We start from the raw sequence: 20,946 nt of genomic DNA on the forward strand, positions 1-20,946 counted from the left end.
GAAGATTGGAAGACGTAATTACGGATAAAATATGGTAAACTGTTCTGTACATGAACTCCTCTTGCGCATTAATTGTCACTCTCAACCAAAAGTCGTGTCGATCAACCTGTCTTTGCCCATCAATTGTACTTGTTCACCAAACGTTGTGTCGACCAGTTGTCGTTGTTGACCAAATGTCGTGTTAACCAATGTTCGTGTCGAACAAACTTTCTTTGTCGACACTATTTTCAGTTAGTCGTCAATATCTTAGTAACTCCGTTATTCACCATTTTTACAAGGTATATAGACACTGAAATGTGAAGTTGGATGATTTAAATAAATATATTTCTTATGTACTTACATTACAGTCTTAATTTACAACTGGTTCATTTTATTAATGAAATTTCTTCAGCAAAACAAATTGTTTTTATAGAATTTTACACCTAGAAAGAAGCTGATGAATTAGTAGCACTTTAACCTGTTTTTATACAAGATACTTTCTTGGGGGTGATAACATTTATGTTACTTTTTCGCCTGCTTATGTTTAGATTTTCCTTCACGCTAGGCATTGATAAAGATTCTCGGACACACAACCACAGAGACAATCACATATTAAATCACTCCTCTTCTGTTTAAGAACACAGAAAAGTTTAAGAACTTGAAATGAGTATCAAGGTAAATTAAATATGACGTACGTAGATTGTTTTATATTCGTCGTAGCTAAATAAATATTGATAACGTTTGTTTATTACTAGTTTATTTTTTTCCTTTACTTGTCATTCATCATTCCTCGCATACCATACCCTCTCATCATCATCATCATACCTTTACCATTTCCCATCATTCCTCTTCCACCATATGAACTCATTCTACCAAACCTTTGGTGCATGTTAGAACCGTATCCCATCATACCACCTCTCATCATACCACCACCCATCATCATTCCTTGTCCATTTCCACCATTCATCATACCGTAGCCACCACGTTGATTCATCATCATACTTCCTCCATATCCTCTCATCATACCTTGTCCGTTCATCATTCCTTGTCCACGCATCATCCCATACCCCATACCACTAGGCATCATACCACCAGACATTCCTCCCATCATCGAGTAACTATTCATTCTATGTCCGCCTCCCATCATCCCTTGCCCACCCATACTATCATATCCTCTTCTGAAATCACTTGGGGCCTTTCCATTAGATCCCATCATGCCTCCACCCCTCATCATACTATAACTATCACCATTTCCGTTCATCATCATCATCTTTGGAGGACCATAACCCATTTTTTGCATGCTTGGAGGTGGTCCATAACCCATTCCTTGCATATTTGGTGGTGGTCCATAACCCATTCCTTGCATACTTGGAGGAGGTCCGTAACCCATTCCTTTGCTACTTGAAGAAGATCCAAAATCCATTCCTTGTTTTCTTGAAGGAGGTCCATAACCCATTCCGTTACTACTTGGAGGAGGTCCATAACCCATTACTTGATTGCTTGGTGGAGGTCCATATCCACCTCCTGAAATACAATATTAAAAATTGATTCATTTGTGTTTTAATTAAATTTTGTCTAATTACGATAGTTTAACGTCTAACTTATATTAAATTTTTGTTTAATTACATTCATAACAAAAATTAATGAATGATTCAAGGAATGGTTTCTTAGAGCAAAATAGTTTCTTTATTACTAAAAAAATTGGAAAGTAATAATACGTTTCAATTCAAACTGTTTAAAAATATTAAATTATTATTTCAAAACATTTCAAGTGAAAGCAAATATGTCATTTTAACCTAAGTACACTTATTTTAGTCAGCGCTTTCTTCACTTTTAAAAATATAATTAAAGAATTCTAAGTGCAGCTTTAGAAGTATATGCAAATTATAAGCTTTAATAAAAGATTAACATATCATAATTTTTGTACTTTTCCTAATTATCCTAGTTTTCTTAAGATAAAATGAACCTACTTTAATTTGCATGTCACATGTTTATAAAAAGAATTAAAAGATGACCAGAAGAACCACTCCAAAGATATTGCGATCAAACCAGAGGAAGAGGTTAATAATGAAGAAAAAGAATCAAATATATTGAAAAGTGAAATAGTACAAGTCATCAAAGACATGCGAAGGTGGAAGATCACTGGAGACGATAACATACCAGCAAATCTGCTCAAGGGATTAGGAGACAATGCAATAAAAGTACTTACTTCACTTATTAACAAGCCTAACACAATTTTATTTCTGATTATTGTCATAGACACTATAGTGATCATGAAAACCGATTTCGTAGCCTCAAGCGTGGTCGACAACTTGGGGAGAGGGGGATAGAGGGGGACACAGAAAATCGTAGACCTTCACGTTGGCGGTACTAGTAGCCGTCCTAATTCTCACAAAGACATGAACATACCTCATTTGGAAGCTTATAGAACACTAATTCCGACGAGGTAACTTTTGTGCCCCCGTGCCACTTAAAAGAAGAAAAAGAAAATAAAAATTGGAAGAAAAACTTTTTTTAATTTTTGGGACACTGGCAACACTGTTGTTTATCGTACGCAGAAAAAAAATAATTTCATACCTACGCCATACATCGACAGTAATCATGTAACAAATGAAGAGCGTAGATACAATAGATAAAAATTCGGACCTCGTATCTCCGATGGTCACTCTGTACAGATTTCTCGAGGGACTGTCATGACGTTGGCAGCCCAATCGACGCCCCTAACTGTCACAGGGATATGAACTATAGCTCGTTGGAAAGATTATGGGACACACATTTCAGAGGTAACTTTTATGCTCCCCCTGCGTACGACAAACAACAGTGTTGCCAGAGTACCATAGAGTTAAAATTGTATTATCAAGTATTTTGATTTTCTTCTTCTTTTACGGGTTGGTCATGAGGGACACATAAGTTACCTAGTCTTAATTTTTGTTCTATAATATTTCCAACGAGGTATCGTTCATGTCCCTGTGACAAATAGGGGCGCCGCTAGGACTGCCAGACAACGTGAAGGTAGACGATAAATATACAAGGGGAGTGGAGAGTGGCACGAGCTTCCGAATTTATATCTGCTTTGCTATTGCACCTACGCCCTTCATTGTTTTCATATGACTATTCCCAATGTCTAGCGTATATGTGAGATTTTTCCTGCGTGCGACAAATAACAGTGTTGCCAGCGTTCCTTAAGCTTTAAATATCTGATTTTCTTTTGTAAGAAAATGCACACTGGAGAAATGGGCAAATTCAATACCCCACCACCATTTACTCCTCGTAAGGCCAATGACCAAATACAAGGTATCACTAGTTAGTATATTCATTTATTTATATTGATACTAATTTTTATGCTTATAGCTCCTTTGGGATAAGTTTAAAGACAATTTGAGTTTGGTATTAAGCATAACATTTTTCGAAATGCAACTTTAGTTGTAAATCCATTATCATATTGTTAATAAATGCAACTGAAATAAAACTTGTAATATTATCATTACAACAACTTTATTTGCACTTACCTTCATTTGTTGAATATTTGTGTTCCTGATGTTAATCCAGCCAATTTTCAATGACAAATAACGCCCACATCTTCACGTGTTGTTTAATAACATTTCTTCATTTCACAACTGTTCTTGATTTTCAGAATTTCCACTTTTTTAACTAAACATGAATCATTTGATGCCTAACGTATCGTAGCTGTTGTGTTAAAGTTCGCATATCAATAAAAAAGTGGATCTAATAACAATGCTTTGTTCTTCTTTATTATTGCAATTGGGTATAATTTACTTAGTCACTATCGGTTTCTTCGCAGTAATATTTTGTCAGAAGGATTTTTGCAATTGTCCTTACAAGCACAATAACTGCAGCAAGATGACTTATTTACAAAACACAGTGTTTTGCAGGTTTTGCATATGCAAGGTGCAATTAAGATATCTGGTACGGCTGGTTGTGTCAACAGAAGTGAACGTATGGTTCTATTATCATCTAAGGAAAAAAACAAACTTGGTTAAATCTAAAGGTTCTGCAAATGGAATTGTGGAGATACTCCAATAGTACAGTTGAGCAGTATATCTTAGTACATGTTGTCAGAAGATGTTGGAGGTGCACAGTAAACAACTAATGTCATTAAATGCTGATGGGGATGACAGGAAGTGAATGTATCTACTTTCATCACAAGAATTTCGCTCTTTCTTAACAACCTTCAAACAGACAAGCTCTAGTTGGTGAAGTTGATTATCATTCAAGTCTTGTTGATCTGACGGCTGAAGCACATCTAAAACAGAATCCTATTTTCTTGCTAAACTGAAAGGACACTGTTTGGTTTCTACTTTGCTCGTCGAGTTACAGCCTGTAAAGACATGAAGAGCTGGTAAACTTTTGGGTAATTTTATTCCAAGTGCTTCTGAAGCTATATGGCATCCTAAAGCTCTTTCCTTTCTCCAATATCAGTGACTAACCACAAAGCAGTAGCGTAGCGTGGTACTCCGAACCGAAATGGGGATGCTAAAGTTAGTCACTTGTGCGATACAATACTACTGCAATCAGCAATACATAGGTATTCCGAGGGGAAATATAGGATTATAAAAATAGGGGGCCAGGCCTCCTAATTAGTGTGCTGGTGGGGGCACTTGGTTTACACTTCTTCTGTTACTAACTGAATCAAATGCATGAAGAAAAATTCTTGAGTCTGCTTCATTCTGGTTGCTTTTCAGGTTTTCATACGTTGTAATTAATTGATCTTAATGTTTTAGGTAACAGTCGTTTTCGTTTTCAAAACTACCAGACACAAACAACTGTTTTATTGCAGGGATGGTTATTTTGATAATTAAATACTCTTAAATGTACTTGACTGGCCATATCATACTGGCATGAGGCATGATTTGAAAGACCTTGGTTGCCATAGTTTGTGATTAGTAGCTGGTGTTGGAGAAAGGAAAGAGCTTTAGGATTCATATAGCTTCAGAAGCATTTGGGATAAAATTATCCAAAAGTTTAACAGCTCTTCATGTCTTTACAGGCTGTAACTCGACGAGCAAAGTAGAAACCAAACAGTGTCCTTTCAGTTTAGCAAGAAAATCGGATTCTGTTTTAGATGTGCTTCAGCCGTCAGATCAACAAGACTTGAATGATAATCAACTTCACCAACTAGAGCTTGTCTGTTTGAAGGTTGTTAAGAAAGAGCGAAATTCTTGTGATGAAAGTAGATACATTCACTTCCTGTCATCCCCATCAGCATTTAATGACATTAGTTGTTTACCGTGCACCTCCAACATCTTCTGACAACATGTACTAAGATGCATTGCTCAACTATACTATAGGAATATCTCCACAATTCCATTTGCAGAACCTTTAGATTTAACCAAGTTTGTTTTTTCCTTAGATGATAATAAAACCATACGTTCACTTCTGTTGACACAACCAGCCGTACCAGATATCTTAATTGCACCTTGCATATGCAAAACCTGCAAAACACTGTGTTTTGTAAATAAGTCATCTTGCTGCAGTTATTGTGCATGTAAGAACAATTGCCAAAATCCTTCTGACAAAATATTACTGCGAAGAAACCGATAGTGACTAAGTAAATTATACCCAATTGCAATAATAAAGAAGAACAAAGCATTGTTATTAGATCCATTCTTTTATTGATATGCGAACTTTAACACAACAGCTACGATACGTTAGGCATCAAATGATTCATGTTTAGTTAAAAAAAGTGGAAATTCTGAAAATCAAGAACAGTTGTGAAATGAAGAAGTGTTATTAAACAACACGTGAAGATGTGGGCGTTATTTGTCATTGAAAATTGGCTGGATTAACATCAGGAACACAAATATTCAACAAATGAAGGTAAGTGCAAATAAAGTTGTTGTAATGATAATATTACAAGTTTTATTTCAGTTGCATTTATTAACAATATGATAATGGATTTACAACTAAAGTTGCATTTCGAAAAATGTTATGCTTAATACCAAACTCAAATTGTCTTTAAACTTATCCCAAAGGAGCTATAAGCATAAAAATTAGTATCAATATAAATAAATGAATATACTAACTAGTGATACCTTGTATTTGGTCATTGGCCTTACGAGGAGTAAATGGTGGTGGGGTATTGAATTTGCCCATTTCTCCAGCGTGCATTTTCTTACAAAAGAAAATCAGATATTTAAAGCTTAAGGAACGCTGGCAACACTGTTATTTGTCGCACGCAGGAAAAATCTCACATATACGCTAGACATTGGGAATAGTCATATGAAAACAATGAAGAGCGTAGGTGCAATAGCAAAGGAGATATAAATTCGGAAGCTCGTGCCACTCTCCACTCCCGTTGTATATTTATCGTCTACCTTCACTTTGTCTGGCAGCCCTAGCGACGCCCCTATTTGTCACAGGGACATGAACGATCCTCTTTGGAAATATTATAGAATACAAATTCCAACTAGGTAACTTTAGTGTCCCCCATGTCCAACCCGTAAAAGAAGAAAAAGAAGAAATTCAAAATACTAAAAAAAAAAGAAAACAATTTTTCAATATTATTAATAATGTTTATAAATGGGAACTACATTATTCAACAGCTGTTATAATTATTATGTGCGTAAAGAGTAAGTTCGTCACCGTTAGGAAAAGAGCGCTGTACAGAAGGTTGATCCCTCTAAATGTGTCCGAGTTAGACGTTTAGTGAGAAGAGGTAGGTTCAATTCCTTGTGAATTTGGGCAATATTTGTGTCCAGAGTATGCCTTGTAATCTCTCAAATGGCTTTATTCTGGATGATCTGAAGGAGGCGGTGGTGATAGGGCGCTGCATGTTCCCACACTGATTGGCCGTAGAGTAAAAGGGATTTCATGCACATGACATACACGGTCTTTCGGGTTTCATGAGAAGAATTGGTTACTGAGGAGTATGAGCAGTAAATCTTAAAGTTGCAGGTTTGCTCTGGCTGCTGTTTGTAGCTGCAATGAAATGTAACAGATGGAACACTCAGTACAGAAAATATAACATATTATTCAAGCAAGTTATCTTGAGTGAGGTTTTCCTGCGTTTTCTTCATTTACACCAGGCAAATACGGAGCAGGTACATAAAATAACGGTCCCAGGCCGCTTTCATCCTTTCCCTTTCCTTTCTTCCTCCCTAATGTCCCGGAAAATGTGTTCACACTGGGACGTCACCCGTCACAAATGACGATCTAATATGACCACAGCTGTCGAGAGCCCAAAGATCTTTCCTAATTCAGATACTGTCTCATTGATTAATACGGGGAATCATTTTTTCTGATTTCTCTGAATTGAAGTGCAATTTTGATTATATGGTTTTACTGATTTCTTCTTAAAGTCTGGTTAAATTCTCTTTCTGTTTTTCTAAATGAATCTACGAGGCGCATAAGGAAAGTAAGTACCGTTTCGCATTCCCGTCGCTGCTGCGCTGCGATCGACCTTCCGCACATGCGCGCTAGTCGTTCTTGTTCGTCTGCTCTCAACTGACGCCATTTTGGTTGCTCTGCGTAGTGTTGTCTGTTTAGAGTGCAAGTTTAAAATGTCTAAGACAGTTGACGACCCCGCCGACTGTGAGATTCGTTCGGTAATTTGATTTTTAAACGCAAAGAATGTCAAACCGGCAGAAATACATCGTCAAATTAAAGATGTTTATGGTGAAAACGCAATGACTGATGGAATGGTGAGAAAGTGGGTAAGGATGTTTAATGAGTGTCGAATTAATGTCCACGATGAGCCCAAGAATGGTCGGTCTTCTCTTATCAGTGATGACTTGGTGAGGAAAATCGATGAAAAAATCTGTGAGAACAGATGTTTCACTATGACAACGCTTCAGACGAATTCCCGGCGAAGTGAAACTCGTTGTGCAGCAATGGTTCTCATCACTGGCGGCATATAGTGTCAAACTCACTGGCGGCATCGTTCTCTGAGGAAGAACTAGGAAAGTTGATCCACCGCTAAGACAAGTGCCTCAACAACGGTGGAAACTATGTGGAAAAGTAGTATAAGATATACTCTTTTCTGTGACAATACTTTTTGTTTTAAATGTTTACCATTTTTTCTTCCAAAACGGTACATACTTTCCTGATACGCCTCGTACATTATATATGCATCTAATACTACTTGCATTAAATTCGATTATTAAATATTAAACTTACGTACAATAATAAGATTTAGTTTCCGCAAACATAAGAGTATTTAACCAAACTTGAAGAAAAAGTCAATAGTGGTGCCCACGAGACGAGACGAGAAATAAGTAAGATTTTTATCGTCTCGTAAATTTCTGTACATATCGCCTCGTCTCGATTCTCAAAGAATTCTTTCTCGTCTGATATCGATTTTCGAAAATCTTTCGTTATGTCTCATTTTCTAAATATTTGTATAAAATTTATGCCCTGATTATTTTCTTAACTCGTTCGCTGCTACTTGACGCCATATGGCGTCATTCATACCTATTGCTGTGTGTCATTTGACGCAATTTGGCGTCAAGAGGCAGTTCTCATTGTAAACATTCTGTAAAGTGGTACGCAGGTATAGAGCTTTTATACTCTGGTGGCACACAGTGTTGGCCTGGTAATTTTCTGCAGTATGCATTTTTGAACAACTACTGTGAAATTGAGTTGAACTATAGAAACAATAATTAGGATACTGGTGTTGCATATGCTCACTTTCTGAAGTTAGTTTTCCAGTGTAGCATATGGTATACTGATAGGTTAGCGCATTAGTTTAGATTAGTCAGGTTGGATTAGGTTGGATCAGATTAAATTTACACAGTCAGATTAGGTTAGTTTACTACATCCTAAATAAAGGAAGTGAACATATGCTTCCCAACATGAAGAGAAAAGGGAACATGGACACGAAGTGGACACATGCTAGCTCGACATCGCACAGATAAAATAATAGAGCGCTGGCTCTTCTCCCCTATTAGGTTAGGTTCAGTTAGGTTAGGAGCACACTGAAAGGACAATGATTAGAAAGTAACAACTAGTCACGTCGCGATAGCAGTGTTAAATAAACAAATTGATGAAATACATAAAATATATAACAAATAAATTTGAAAGTACTAGTAAACAATGCATGCTCATGACACCATTTGACGTCAAGTGGTGTATCAGACTTCAAAGACTGTGTCATGTGCAACTGACGCCAAATGGCGCCATTTTCCCACCATTTTTTCATTTGGCAAAAGTGTAGGTGGCACATCGGGTTTGGAGTACTGAAATTAAGGTGGCAGTGAACAACTTAATTTCATATAAAAGTTATCCCAACTTTTGCGTCACGAGAAGTTCATCAAAGATATGATAACAACATTTAGATCATATTTATTATTGGAATATAATGTGTAATATGACTTGCGTATTTTGGAATATTGATAAGCAGTCTTCAATCATTTTATTCATTTATAGTTTTCTATACTATGAATCTTGTAGCACTAAAGCAATGTTTGAAATTTAAGACTTGGGTGAACTATTGTTACCCACGAGATTCGAAAGTTTTCGTGTCTACTCTCGATTCTCATATCGAGAAAAGACTAGAATTGTGTTGTTTCTCGACTCGTCTTGGATCTAAAGTTAGTTCTCGTTTCGTTTTCGGAAGAAAGAACCGAGACGAGGTGAGAGCTTCGCACCTCATTTGCAGCATTAGAAATCACTGAATTCACCTCCAAAACGCCAGTTCAATTCAAAGAAAGTAGAAAAATAAGTCCACATGTGAACCAAGGGACCATATATGAAAAGCCAAGAAAATGCAGGTTGTCTATATCGTTAAGGATCCAAACTTGCATGACCATGCCACATGGAAGACCTGATATGCTCAGTATCACGCAAAAATGTAAGACAACAGAATATAAATAAAATTTAGGATACAAGATTTACAGACTGTAAAGAGCGTCGTAACTTGAAATTTTTCCTGGAAGGGTAAGAATTAATATTTAGCCACCTAGAAAAATATGATATATGAAATTTGGACCACTTAGAAATTAAAACTTCAACAAACATTTCTATCACTTCCAGGGTTCCCAGTTAGCGTTTTCTGAAGTAAGGTCCACATTACATGTGTGCGTCATTTTAGGAAAACATATTTCGTTGAGATTATGAGGAACAACATCCCTTAAATTATTTTTAGTTCTTTTGGAATATGTTAAACCCAATCCGTTCTTTACAAGTGCAATATAAAGGCATATTTTTAACACATCTTAAAGCCATACGAATAGGAATATTATAAATGTTTCCTAATAGGAGACATAGTGAATTTGGAACAGATAAAGTTTTCGTTTTATTTAAGAGACGTTTTGGAGGAGGGGAGGGGCGAGTGGTGAACCTATTCCATGCTTCATTTATATATTCATGTTCATAACCTATCATATAAGGTGAGAAAATTTATCTTGAAGTGGGACCCCTTTTCGAAGGGCGGTGAGCTTAAATAGAGAGGCAATTGTCCCTGCCCTTCACTTTCTCACATACCGTCGGTGAAAGAGCGAAGTGGCGTAACTTGAAAACGTGATTTTCAGTTATGACCACCATCTATCCTCATTTAACCTTCTCTATCAATTATAAATTTCATACCGGAATTCCTTATATTAACAGAGGCATGAACATTCTAAAAATTGCGTATTTTGAAATGTAAAGCAAGATATAACGTTGAACGAGACATTTTAAATCGCTCTCCTGTAAAATTATAAAAATCAAGATACGCCACTTCGTCCTTTCACCGAGTTACAGCACTGGGTGTAAAATTCTTCTCATAATTTAAGTATCAAAATATTTTCTTTCTTTCTTTCTTTCTTTTTCTTTTTACTCAGTAAAAGAATGATTAAGCTTAGAAAGTACGAAAACCTGTAATATTTACTTCATTTTTTTGTTTCGATAAAGGAATTGAAGTTTGCAAAGAAGGATACTTTTAAACAAAATATCTTACTTAAAAAGTATTTAAGTTTGAGTATTCTCCAAAGTTCACACTTACCTCCAAAATCTGGACTCCCCGTAACGAAACATAGATAGACCAATAACTCAAAGAGACTCACGTAAACCTAAAAAAAAATTATTATTATTATTATTATTATTATTATTATTATTATTATTATTATTATTATTACGTAATGCAGTATTTTCTCTTACCTTATGGTGTGAATCCATTTATTGGCATCATATTTATAGTAAAAAACTATGCCAGTCTGTGTGTAAATGCTAATTCCTAATAATACATAGTCTAGCTAATAGATGTCGCTAACTATGCCATCTGGTTGCTTGATGCTAATAGATGTCACTAGTATTATTTTAAAACTATTGTAAAGATTTAATTGCAACCACGAAACTGGATTGTTATTTCAAAATAAGACAAGGACTGTAATCAAATTGGGATTTGAGCATTAAAATCTGTGTATTTCTACAGTAGCACGTTGATACGAATTACGAATGCTATTTTTAAGTAAGGTAAGCTTATAAATAGAACAATACTAGTAAAGATAATGCCATACACTTTTGGTTATTTCCTCTCTATACGTTAAGCTAATTTTCTACATAGTTATTATGTTTGTTTAAGCATTTACCATAGCGTTCGACAAGCTTTTGTATACCCATGTCATAGAAATCACCCGTCTACGACCGAAAACAATCTTCAACCGTTGTTTTCGCTGCAGCTATTGGCTATGTTGGTTGTTTCTCTCCGAGGTTTCGCAGCATGCCTTGGGCATGCGAGATAATACCAGTTGCAGACGTAGCATCAGTATAGGCACTTGAAACATCTCGTCAAATTGAGCATTCATTCTGCTTCTCAAACTCAAGAGTTAGTCAAATCTTTTGGATGTGAACCACTGGATCACCGACCGTACAGCCCAGACCTTGCGCTGAGCAATTATCATCTGTTCCCATACATGAAGCAGTTTCTCAGCTATTTGACACCGATGAAGAAGTGAAAACAACAAAAGATTTTCTTCCGTCACAAGCGGTTGATTTCTACAACGTGGGCACACAAAAACTTGTCGAACGCTATGATAAATGTTTAAACAAACATGGTAACTATATACAAACGTAGTTTAATGTGTACGGAGGAAATAACTAAAAATATGTGGCACTATCTTCACTAGTTTTGTTTCTATTGACAATAAGATCTTACTTTAAAAATAGCGTGGTAATTGAAAACTTAAACTGTACTGTATCAAGGACAGAGGTGGATCCAGGGGGGGGGGGCGATCGGGGCAATCGCCCCCCCAGAATAGGAAACTTTCTTATTTTATATATATAAATAAAATCCATCCCAAAGTTTGGAGCCCTTAAAAGTATGAATTCCTCCTTCCCCAGAAGTCGGTCCTGGATCCGCCCCTGATCAAGTACCTAAATATCCACCACCAAACAGTGTTAAACTATTTAGAGAAAGCTGGCTACAAAGAGAAGCTCGACGTTTGGGTGTCCCATAATCTGACTCGAAAACATTTACTCGATCAAAGTTCCATCTGCGAATCTCTACTGAATCGTAACGATCTCGAGTAATTTCTGAAGCGGTTGAGCACGAGTGATGAAGAATGAATAACCTACGATAATAATGAGAGAGAGCTCCTTCGTGTCTAAGCGGTTAGTGTACGCGCCTTTGGCATGGGAGACCCGAATTCGATTTCCGGCAGGAGCTCATGTGGTTCGGATTCCACGTTAATCAGTAGGTCCACGTCTCATATAGCCTCGCTGCTGGAAGAGACGCTAAACTACAAATCAACAACTCAATAATGATAGAAAAAGATTGTAGTCAAAGCGAAGTTCCATAGTCCGTGACAAGGCCTACTCTGTCGCTTAAGAATGTAATGTTATGCTTTTTGGTGGGATTGGAAGGGCATCGTGCATCACCAGTTGCTGTCGCCGGACAGAACGGTAGACTCGACCTCTACTGTCGACAATTAGTCCGAGCGCACGTAGCAAGTCAAAAGAAATGGCTGGAAATAGTCAACAGAAAGGATGTCTTATATCACGCTGACACCATACACTTTTAACAATCTATCAGAAATTGAGAAAACTTGGATGAGAGATATTAAAATACCTCACTGTTTAGTCCGGATCTAGCACGTCACACTGTCATTTGTTTCTGTATCTGCAGAATTCTCTTAATGGTAGTAGGTTGTTTTTAAAAGAGGTATATGAAATCCACGTGTATCAATTTTTCGATCAGAAATCACGTACGTTCTATAGCGACGAGATGGAAAAATAGCAGATCATTGAACAAAATGATGCATACGTGATTTCATCCTATTATTTTCAAATTACAATTACTGCATTCTCAATTTTGACCTCCAAAGACTCTATAGTTTTTTTTTTAGATAGCCTGAAGCGTTTAAAAGTCAAACCACTTGGTGTGACAGCTCTTTGTGTACCTGAGAGGCTAAGACACCATCTGTTAGCGATCGATTGAACTACGCCCAGTCTAGTGGCTAACACGTGGTTAGCGTGCTGCTTCACTCTATCTCTAACAGGTGGATCAGAAACTTTCTAGACCTACCTAATATGTTTGCATGAATAATATTAAAAGACATAATATTTACAAATTAACTACCTGCTCAAAAAATTACATCGTTAAGAGATATCAATGGAGTTTAGTTTACCATTGTCTTACATTTTTACATAAACTAACACAGAATACACTGAGAAAAGAAAATGTAGGTGGCGTACTTAAAAAGATAGGTTACGTGCGTAATTCTTGTAGTTTTGAGACTTAACGTACAGCACACGTATAACTGAAAACGCATGTTTTATAATACTTTCTGTACAAGTGTTCCATCCATACGTACTTTCCGTATGAAACAATGTAGGCGGTCAGGATCTCATATACAAATGGACGTATATAGCTGACGAAGGTAACATAAGTATATGCATGTGATATACGGAAAACTGTTAGATGTCAGATATCCTGCAAGGGCATGATGTAACATCTAAGGGCAGTGCCTATGTAGCATACGGATAACGTATGCTCCGTACTGATTTCTGTAGTAAGCAAGAGGATACTACCGTATATTTGTACAATATACCGCTGTCCGGAGAGTGGACTTTTCTCTGTGTATAATCTCCATATTACGTAGTGCTATGATGTGGTTGGTATCATATTTTGAGGAATTTCTCGCCTCATTTCTTATTCACATTACAGTTTCAAATTACATGATTGAAAGCTATACCATACTGTTCTGTTAAAACAAATCTATTTTCTTTATTAGATTAAAAACCAATAGTGATCTGATTATATGTATATTTTTTCTTAATTTGGTGATTTATACTATACATTGTCATGGAGTAAATCTGTTTCGAGGCTATAAATTTCATGCCGAAAACTCAAGTTCCATTAGGCAAATTTTTGAAATATTTATAGTTCCTAGGGATTCCAAAATAAAATATTTTGTTTTCATAGATTGCACCTAATTAAGGCCATATTGCATTGGATCTCAAGACAGAAAATATTAGTGTGGATATCTATCCCTTTTTATGCCGAAAGATAGTGTCTTAATATCTTGCTCCATTTTGTTCTATATACGTTTTAGGTTTAACTTTTAGAAAACTAATAGGTTGAGTCGTCTGCTAGACCACTGACAGAGGCCTTGCTAATCATGGAACAGGCAACCATTGAAAAAATTTTCACTTAATTATGACAAGTGACAAGGATTGCAATATATTAATACTGAGGGTATGCGATCATACAAAAATGCATAAATAACCATTTCCTACATAATAGTAAAAATTATCCTAATCTTTGTGCTCTATTCCTGTAAAATTAATTGTTTATACGTGTTTTCATTAACTGTGTCCCCCCACTCTAACGATTTTAACACTACAATGCATAGTGGGACAGATATGGGTCGTAGTGGTAAATAATCTGTTCTTTCCTACATAACGGTATGTAGTTGCTGATGCATGTTGAACCAGATGGGAACGTTCAAAAAGCTAGTTGTAATTCAACAGTTTCCGCATAAATGACACTATTAACCGTACCGGTACTTCCGTTACTCAATTTTATTTTCAATTACAAAACTACTTTTTCACATAAAAAAATCATGCATTGTAGGGTTAAGAAACAGATACCATATTTTTATTGGTGTCTAAGCTTTTTTTTTTTTTTTTTTTTGTCTACACGTTACTATCCGTATATGAAAAGTTATATATTTGTTACTTTTTCTGTCACTTTCTTCATTGGTCTTTACGTAAATGTACCGACTTATTCACTTTCGTCACTGGAATGATCATCTGTTTCGTCTGCCTTACAAGAGAAGTTCGGGAGAAAGAACTCGCCTGCAGAGAAACTAAGCATGCTATTTGAAAGGGGTGCACTGAAATTGGCAAACTTTCACTCCTTTATCTGTTGACACAGATAAAGTCTTAATGAGCAGGCAACAAAATTGGAAATTGCACAAAAAATGTTGTGTAGTGTTGCTATCATTACCATGAGTATTTCGATTAATAAAAACAGTCACCAAAACGTCGTTTTAAACGTTGTTTTAAACGTCGTTTTAACAGTCATCAAAACGTCGTATGAAGAAATGGCTCAGGCAAACGACTTCCTTGCATCATATTTTTTTTTTATGTTTAATTGCATTACTTCCGTCAAGGGAATAGTTTGCATAAGCAAAGCGAAAAGCAAATTCGACTGGTGAATCAAAAGGTATATAATTTCTTTGGTGCGTAATTTCTTCATAGAACAAAAGAACGATAGTGATCAATTTTCGTCTCTAACCTATCATTATTGTGAACAGTATAATGACTAATTTTAACTAACAAACCTGTTAGTTATTGCAAAACAGTTTTTCTATTACATCCGAAAGATTTTAATTCGTATATTAATATTCGTTGCCAGTGGTGTATTTACGATTTTGTTTCGGAGGGCTTTGCTAACCTTCAGGGGGGCTTTGCTAACCTTCAGGGGGGGCTTTGCCTGAAAACGTGAAAATTCTGCAAGATATTTCATATACTTTACTATAGTTAGATTTCGGGGGGCTTAAGCCCGGACCCCCTCCTAAATACGCCACTGTTCGTTGCTAATAATGTTATACTTAACGTGTTTAAATGCCCATACACTAATTTTCTCCTGTAAATTTCCAAGTTGAATATCTCGAACATTTCTCAACTGTACAGGAACTTTATTAGTTTATTGTAATTAGCAGGCATTGGTTCTTCAAATGTCATGCTTTGTTTCTCTGTAGGCGAGTGCTTTCACCCTTGTTAGTATCAGTATCAAGACCACCGAATACACAGAAATCAGGGTCCACATCTTGATCACCTTTGTCTTCACAAGATACATAATGTTGCTCTAATGATTGGTTATTCTTTCAACATGCGACTGCCATACATTGTTTCTAGTGAAAAAGATAAGAACTTTGTAAAAATGCACTAATTGCAAATATGCTTATGAAAAGCAACACAAGTAGCACTGACACGTGTACATAACGTGAAGAGAAATACAGTCAACTGAGCTGGTAAAAATGGTTACAGTTTTACTTTTATTATTGTTATTGTAATTGATGCCACGTAATACATTTGTGTTATGATAATTAAGGACTGTAGTTTCATCGAAGATTAAAAGTGATATCATATCCCTGTATAAAAGTATTAAATTTCTAATTGCTTAACTATTTTCAAATTGGTCTCTTTAGTAACACATGCACTTTTGTTATATAGGTAAGATCAAAATAATTTTAAATGGACACGTGTCGGGTATGTTATAGATACCTTGACACGACGAATTCTCTTGAAAGAGGACACATCACGGATGGTAGCCGAAGGCCCGTGAATATTTCAGTCAACGCTGCTTAGAACAGTTCTTGTTATACTGTCGTTATTGGTAATGTTGGGCTTCTGCGATTGGCAAGGAGACTTATGGAAGTGTAACTCATAAATTTGAATGGAACTTTGCATACTGGTAAAATATCGAAAAATAATCGACACTTGTTTCTTTAAATTTCGGCAATGGTGCAGGTTTAAGGGTAGAAACCACCCTTTGAGCGTTCGGGGTGGTCTTCAAATATAAACAGAAACCAATCATTTAATGTAGAAGAAAACATACCGCCAGATGGGTTTTAGGTTAGCTAATTCAGAATCTGACTTCAAAATTACAAAGTTAAAAATGGTGGGTACAATGTGGTAATTACAATTACAAAAAGTTTTCTTATTTGAAGTGCTCTCCAGTTAGCCAAGAACAATTATAGTTGGCAGGAGTTACTGACAGAAGGTTCCAGATCGATTTGAAAGTCGTTTCTGTAATTATTTTAACGGGATGCTTGAATAAAGTGCGTCTCTGCACCTCTCACTATTTGAGGTGCTTTTTAAGGTGAGTCCCTTGGCTTCTCACTATTAACTGTGCTTATTTATAGTGAGTCCCCTCTCCTCTCATTACTCGCGATGCTTATTTACAGTGAGTCTCCTCATCTCTCACTATGTCAGAACTTCATTTATCCTCAATTGTTATAATTATGAATTCATTGAGGAAAAATTTTAGAGTAATGATATTCCATAAACAAGTGTGTGATGCATAAACGTTGCTTACACCACGCACGCCTTATTACGGCAATAATTAGACAAATCGCAAAATGTTGCACAGTCTTTGAAACAAAATGTTACGAGATATTCAAACGCAAGTGTTTTTTTTTTCTTTCTTCCAAATAACCACTTTTGTATCACGTATACCTAATAAGATTTGCAAATCTTGGAGAAGAAAACTGATTATGAGCCAGTGATTGAATCTTAATTATATTGTTACAGAAATGTAAATTTATGTTATAATTGTAGAGGACAATGTCAAAAAAATGTGTCAAAAAGTTTTTCCACGGTCTAAAGAACACATCAAGAAGTTGAATCCTACGTTTATTGCGTTCTTTACGGTTTAACACAGGATCCAAATATACCATAAATCACTATAAATAAACACCCCAAATCCAATAGTGAGAGGCCAAGGGACTCGCCTTAAATAAACACCCAAATAGTGAGAAGTGCAGGGACGCACTTTAATCAAGCATCCCATTAAAATAAGTACAAAAAGGAATTTTAAGCCGGTCTGCAACCTTCTCGCAGTAGCCCCTGCTAACTATAATTGTTCTTGGCTAACTGCAGAGCATTTCAAACAAGAAGACTTTTTGTAATTGTAATCACCATATTGTATCCGCCATTTTCAATTTTGCAATTTTGACGTCAGATTCCGACTCAGCTGTCCTAAAACCCATCTGGCAGTGTGTTTACTTCTACATTAAATGATTGTTTTCTGTCTATGCTTGGAGACCACCCGTAACGTTCAAAGGGTGATTTCTACCCTTAAACTCGCACCATTGCAGAAATAAAAAAATACGAGTCGATTATTTTTCTATGTTCTACAAGCATGAAAAGTTTCGTTCAAATCGATGAGTTACACTTCCGTAAGTCTCCTTATGAGTAATAAATAAGCCCACAACACATTATACACATCGATTACTTACACTAAAAATATAAATCACTGAGCAAAGCAACGTTTATTTATAAAAACATAAATGTGTGACAGTTTCGCCAACTAACTGAACATACTGGCTTCATCAGACACTGTCATCATCACTGTATTCATCATTATATTCAGAAAATGGTTCTGAACGCTGATTGGCTGATGAAAACAGATTCAGCCAATCATAACAAAAGTTGACAAAATGAAACTAAACACCGCATATCTATTTCCCTCTCTGGCACAGTGGAAAACTAAGCAACAAATTATATAAGTCTTTCCAATAACTTGCCCCACTGTTCGTCAATTTTAAGTCCTTTTATTCCAATTCGTAACACAGTTTTTCTCTTTTTTAGTGAATCTGACCTCCTTCCACTTTCTTATCAACGTCTTTCGTCCCCATGCTAACACTTCAATCTCGCACCATTTAATATTATGCCCCGTGACGTCACACGTTTAACGATTGAACTTCTTTCTCTTTCTAATCTCACATCATCTTGGTGTTGTTTTTAACCCTTCTTTTAGCTTCTTCCCCCGTTTCACCAACATAACAACTATTACAATCACTGCACTGTGAACCACTCTTCTTCTATCAGCTCCTCTCGGCTTTCCTCCTTCTTTCTTCTTTTTCCTCATGTATAACACGTCCAATAATCTCCTATTCCCTTTCCTGTACCTTGAAACGTTCCCTATTTTCTTTAGAGCTATCTTGGTTATCTCAGTATCTTCCCCTATACTTTCTATTCCTCACCATTTCTTCGTTTCCTCCCCTCCATCTTCTTTCTTATGTTCCTTCTTCTTCTTACTATTCTGGTCCCTTCTTATCCTCTCCATCCTTAGCTTTCTTTTATCATATCCGTTGGTCTCCAATTGGTTGTGAAATTTCTCTATCTTCCTCTGCCTTCCTTCTGACACTACTAATCTACACGATCCTCTCCTCCATATTTTCTATGAAATTTCTCTTTGTTGATCAATGAACATCGCTCCTTTTATGACAGAAGTTCCCTGATGCACACTTTTTCTGGAACCATTCTGGGAACAACTTGTGTCCCTGCTTGCTTATTTTCATATCTAGAAACACAATGGATCCTTCCTCTTCTATTTCGAATTCCAGTTCTATGACCTTCTCTTGATTTATTTCCTTCAAAAATTTGGTAAGTTGCCTCCGAGACCCTTCCATCCCATAGCAATCATCGACATACCTGCTGAAAAACATAAGCTTGTCTCCTTCTCTCTTTTTGTCTTCCTTTTCCCACTGGTTCATACTATCTCTGCCAATACCGAACTCATTCTCAATCCTATGCTCAAGCCCTCCTTGATCCTTGCTATTCTCTCTCCTATAACGCAGAAACTGTTCTTCCATATTGTTATCAAGGTTTCTTTGAGCTTTACTGCATTCTTTCCTCTCATTTCCTCTGTCGCTGCTTTCAATATATACTCCCTCTTCAAGCTCGGGAACATTGCTTTTACATCAATTCTAAATAACAGAGTTCTACCCTTCATACATCCCTGTTGTCCAGTCTATCCTTAAGAGTCTTCATCCTGGCGAAATCAAAATACCGCTAATTTTACAGTAATTATGTGATATCTTCAAATAGATAAAAGATAATTGAAATATGAAACAAGAGCGCCCTAGACAATATTATTTTGCGTGAGGTACCGTTATCACAAGTCACCTAATGGCTTTCCGTTTTCAGCTGTTTAGAAACGCGAAAATAAATGCCGATTTTCAAAATGGCTCGAAATCGAAAGCAGATAAGTGAGTCGTGATAACGGTTTCTCATGTAAAATAATATTGTCTAGGGCGCTCTTGTTCCACATTTCGATTATCTTTTATCTCTTTGAAGATATCACATAATTACTATAAAATTAGCGGTATTTTAATTTCGCCGGAATGAAGACTCTTAAGCTCCTTAGAATCTTAGAATGTTTAACACTATCATTCTCCTGCTCTCTCCTTAAAACTTCAGCTATCCTCTTGATCTTCTTCTCCAGCGGTTCATACGCTTTCCCTCTGCAGTCAAGCACCGGCCTCAGCTTTATCACTTCGTTATGTTTGTTGGGAAATCCTTTCATTACTGCAATTCTTCCTTCCTCATATAAACCTGCTTGGTAACCTTCTTTCTTTAAAGAACAAATTACTTTTCTTTTATTTCTCTCCTTAAATCTTTCCCCCTATCACTTCTTATATCCTATCACACAAATCATTTAATTTTGTCCTATAATACTGCTTTTCCATTACTACCACTGCATCCCCTTTGTCCGCTTGCTGCACTATTATATACTTTCACTTAACGAATTTTTTAAGTGTCACCTTTTCTTCTTTCGTAAGCTTTACCCATTCCTTTTTCATGTTTTTCTTAACTATCACCACAACATTTCTCCTAATTTTGTCTCTCTTCTCTTTATCTTCAACCTGGCTAACAGCCTGTTCAACGGAATAAATCACTTCTTCCACATTCAATCTTTGATTTTGAATTTATGTCCTAAGCTTAATAACTTCTTTTCTTCCTCTGACAATGATACATCACCAGTCACTACCACTTTTTGTCCACATCCTGTTCAAC

At 36.3% G+C, this 20,946-nt stretch overlaps 1 protein-coding gene across 4 annotated transcripts in view; it reads right to left on the bottom strand.

The window, feature by feature from the left end:
* Window positions 1-310: 310 nt before the first annotated feature.
* The window catches only part of LOC145662976 (uncharacterized), a gene marked incomplete at its 5' end in the record, with an annotated part of 292,449 nt that continues 271,813 nt past the window's right edge, over window positions 311-20,946 (bottom strand). For all 4 annotated transcript variants that reach the window (XM_081729067.1, XM_081729066.1, XM_081729065.1 and 1 more), the window contains 1 exon segment: window positions 311-1,500. In XM_081729067.1, the coding sequence (XP_081585193.1) occupies window positions 749-1,500 (752 nt within the window).

Source organism: Thermobia domestica, chromosome 10, assembly GCF_964235325.1.
Source record: "Thermobia domestica chromosome 10, izTheDome1.hap1.1, whole genome shotgun sequence".
NCBI lineage: Eukaryota > Metazoa > Arthropoda > Insecta > Zygentoma > Lepismatidae > Thermobia > Thermobia domestica.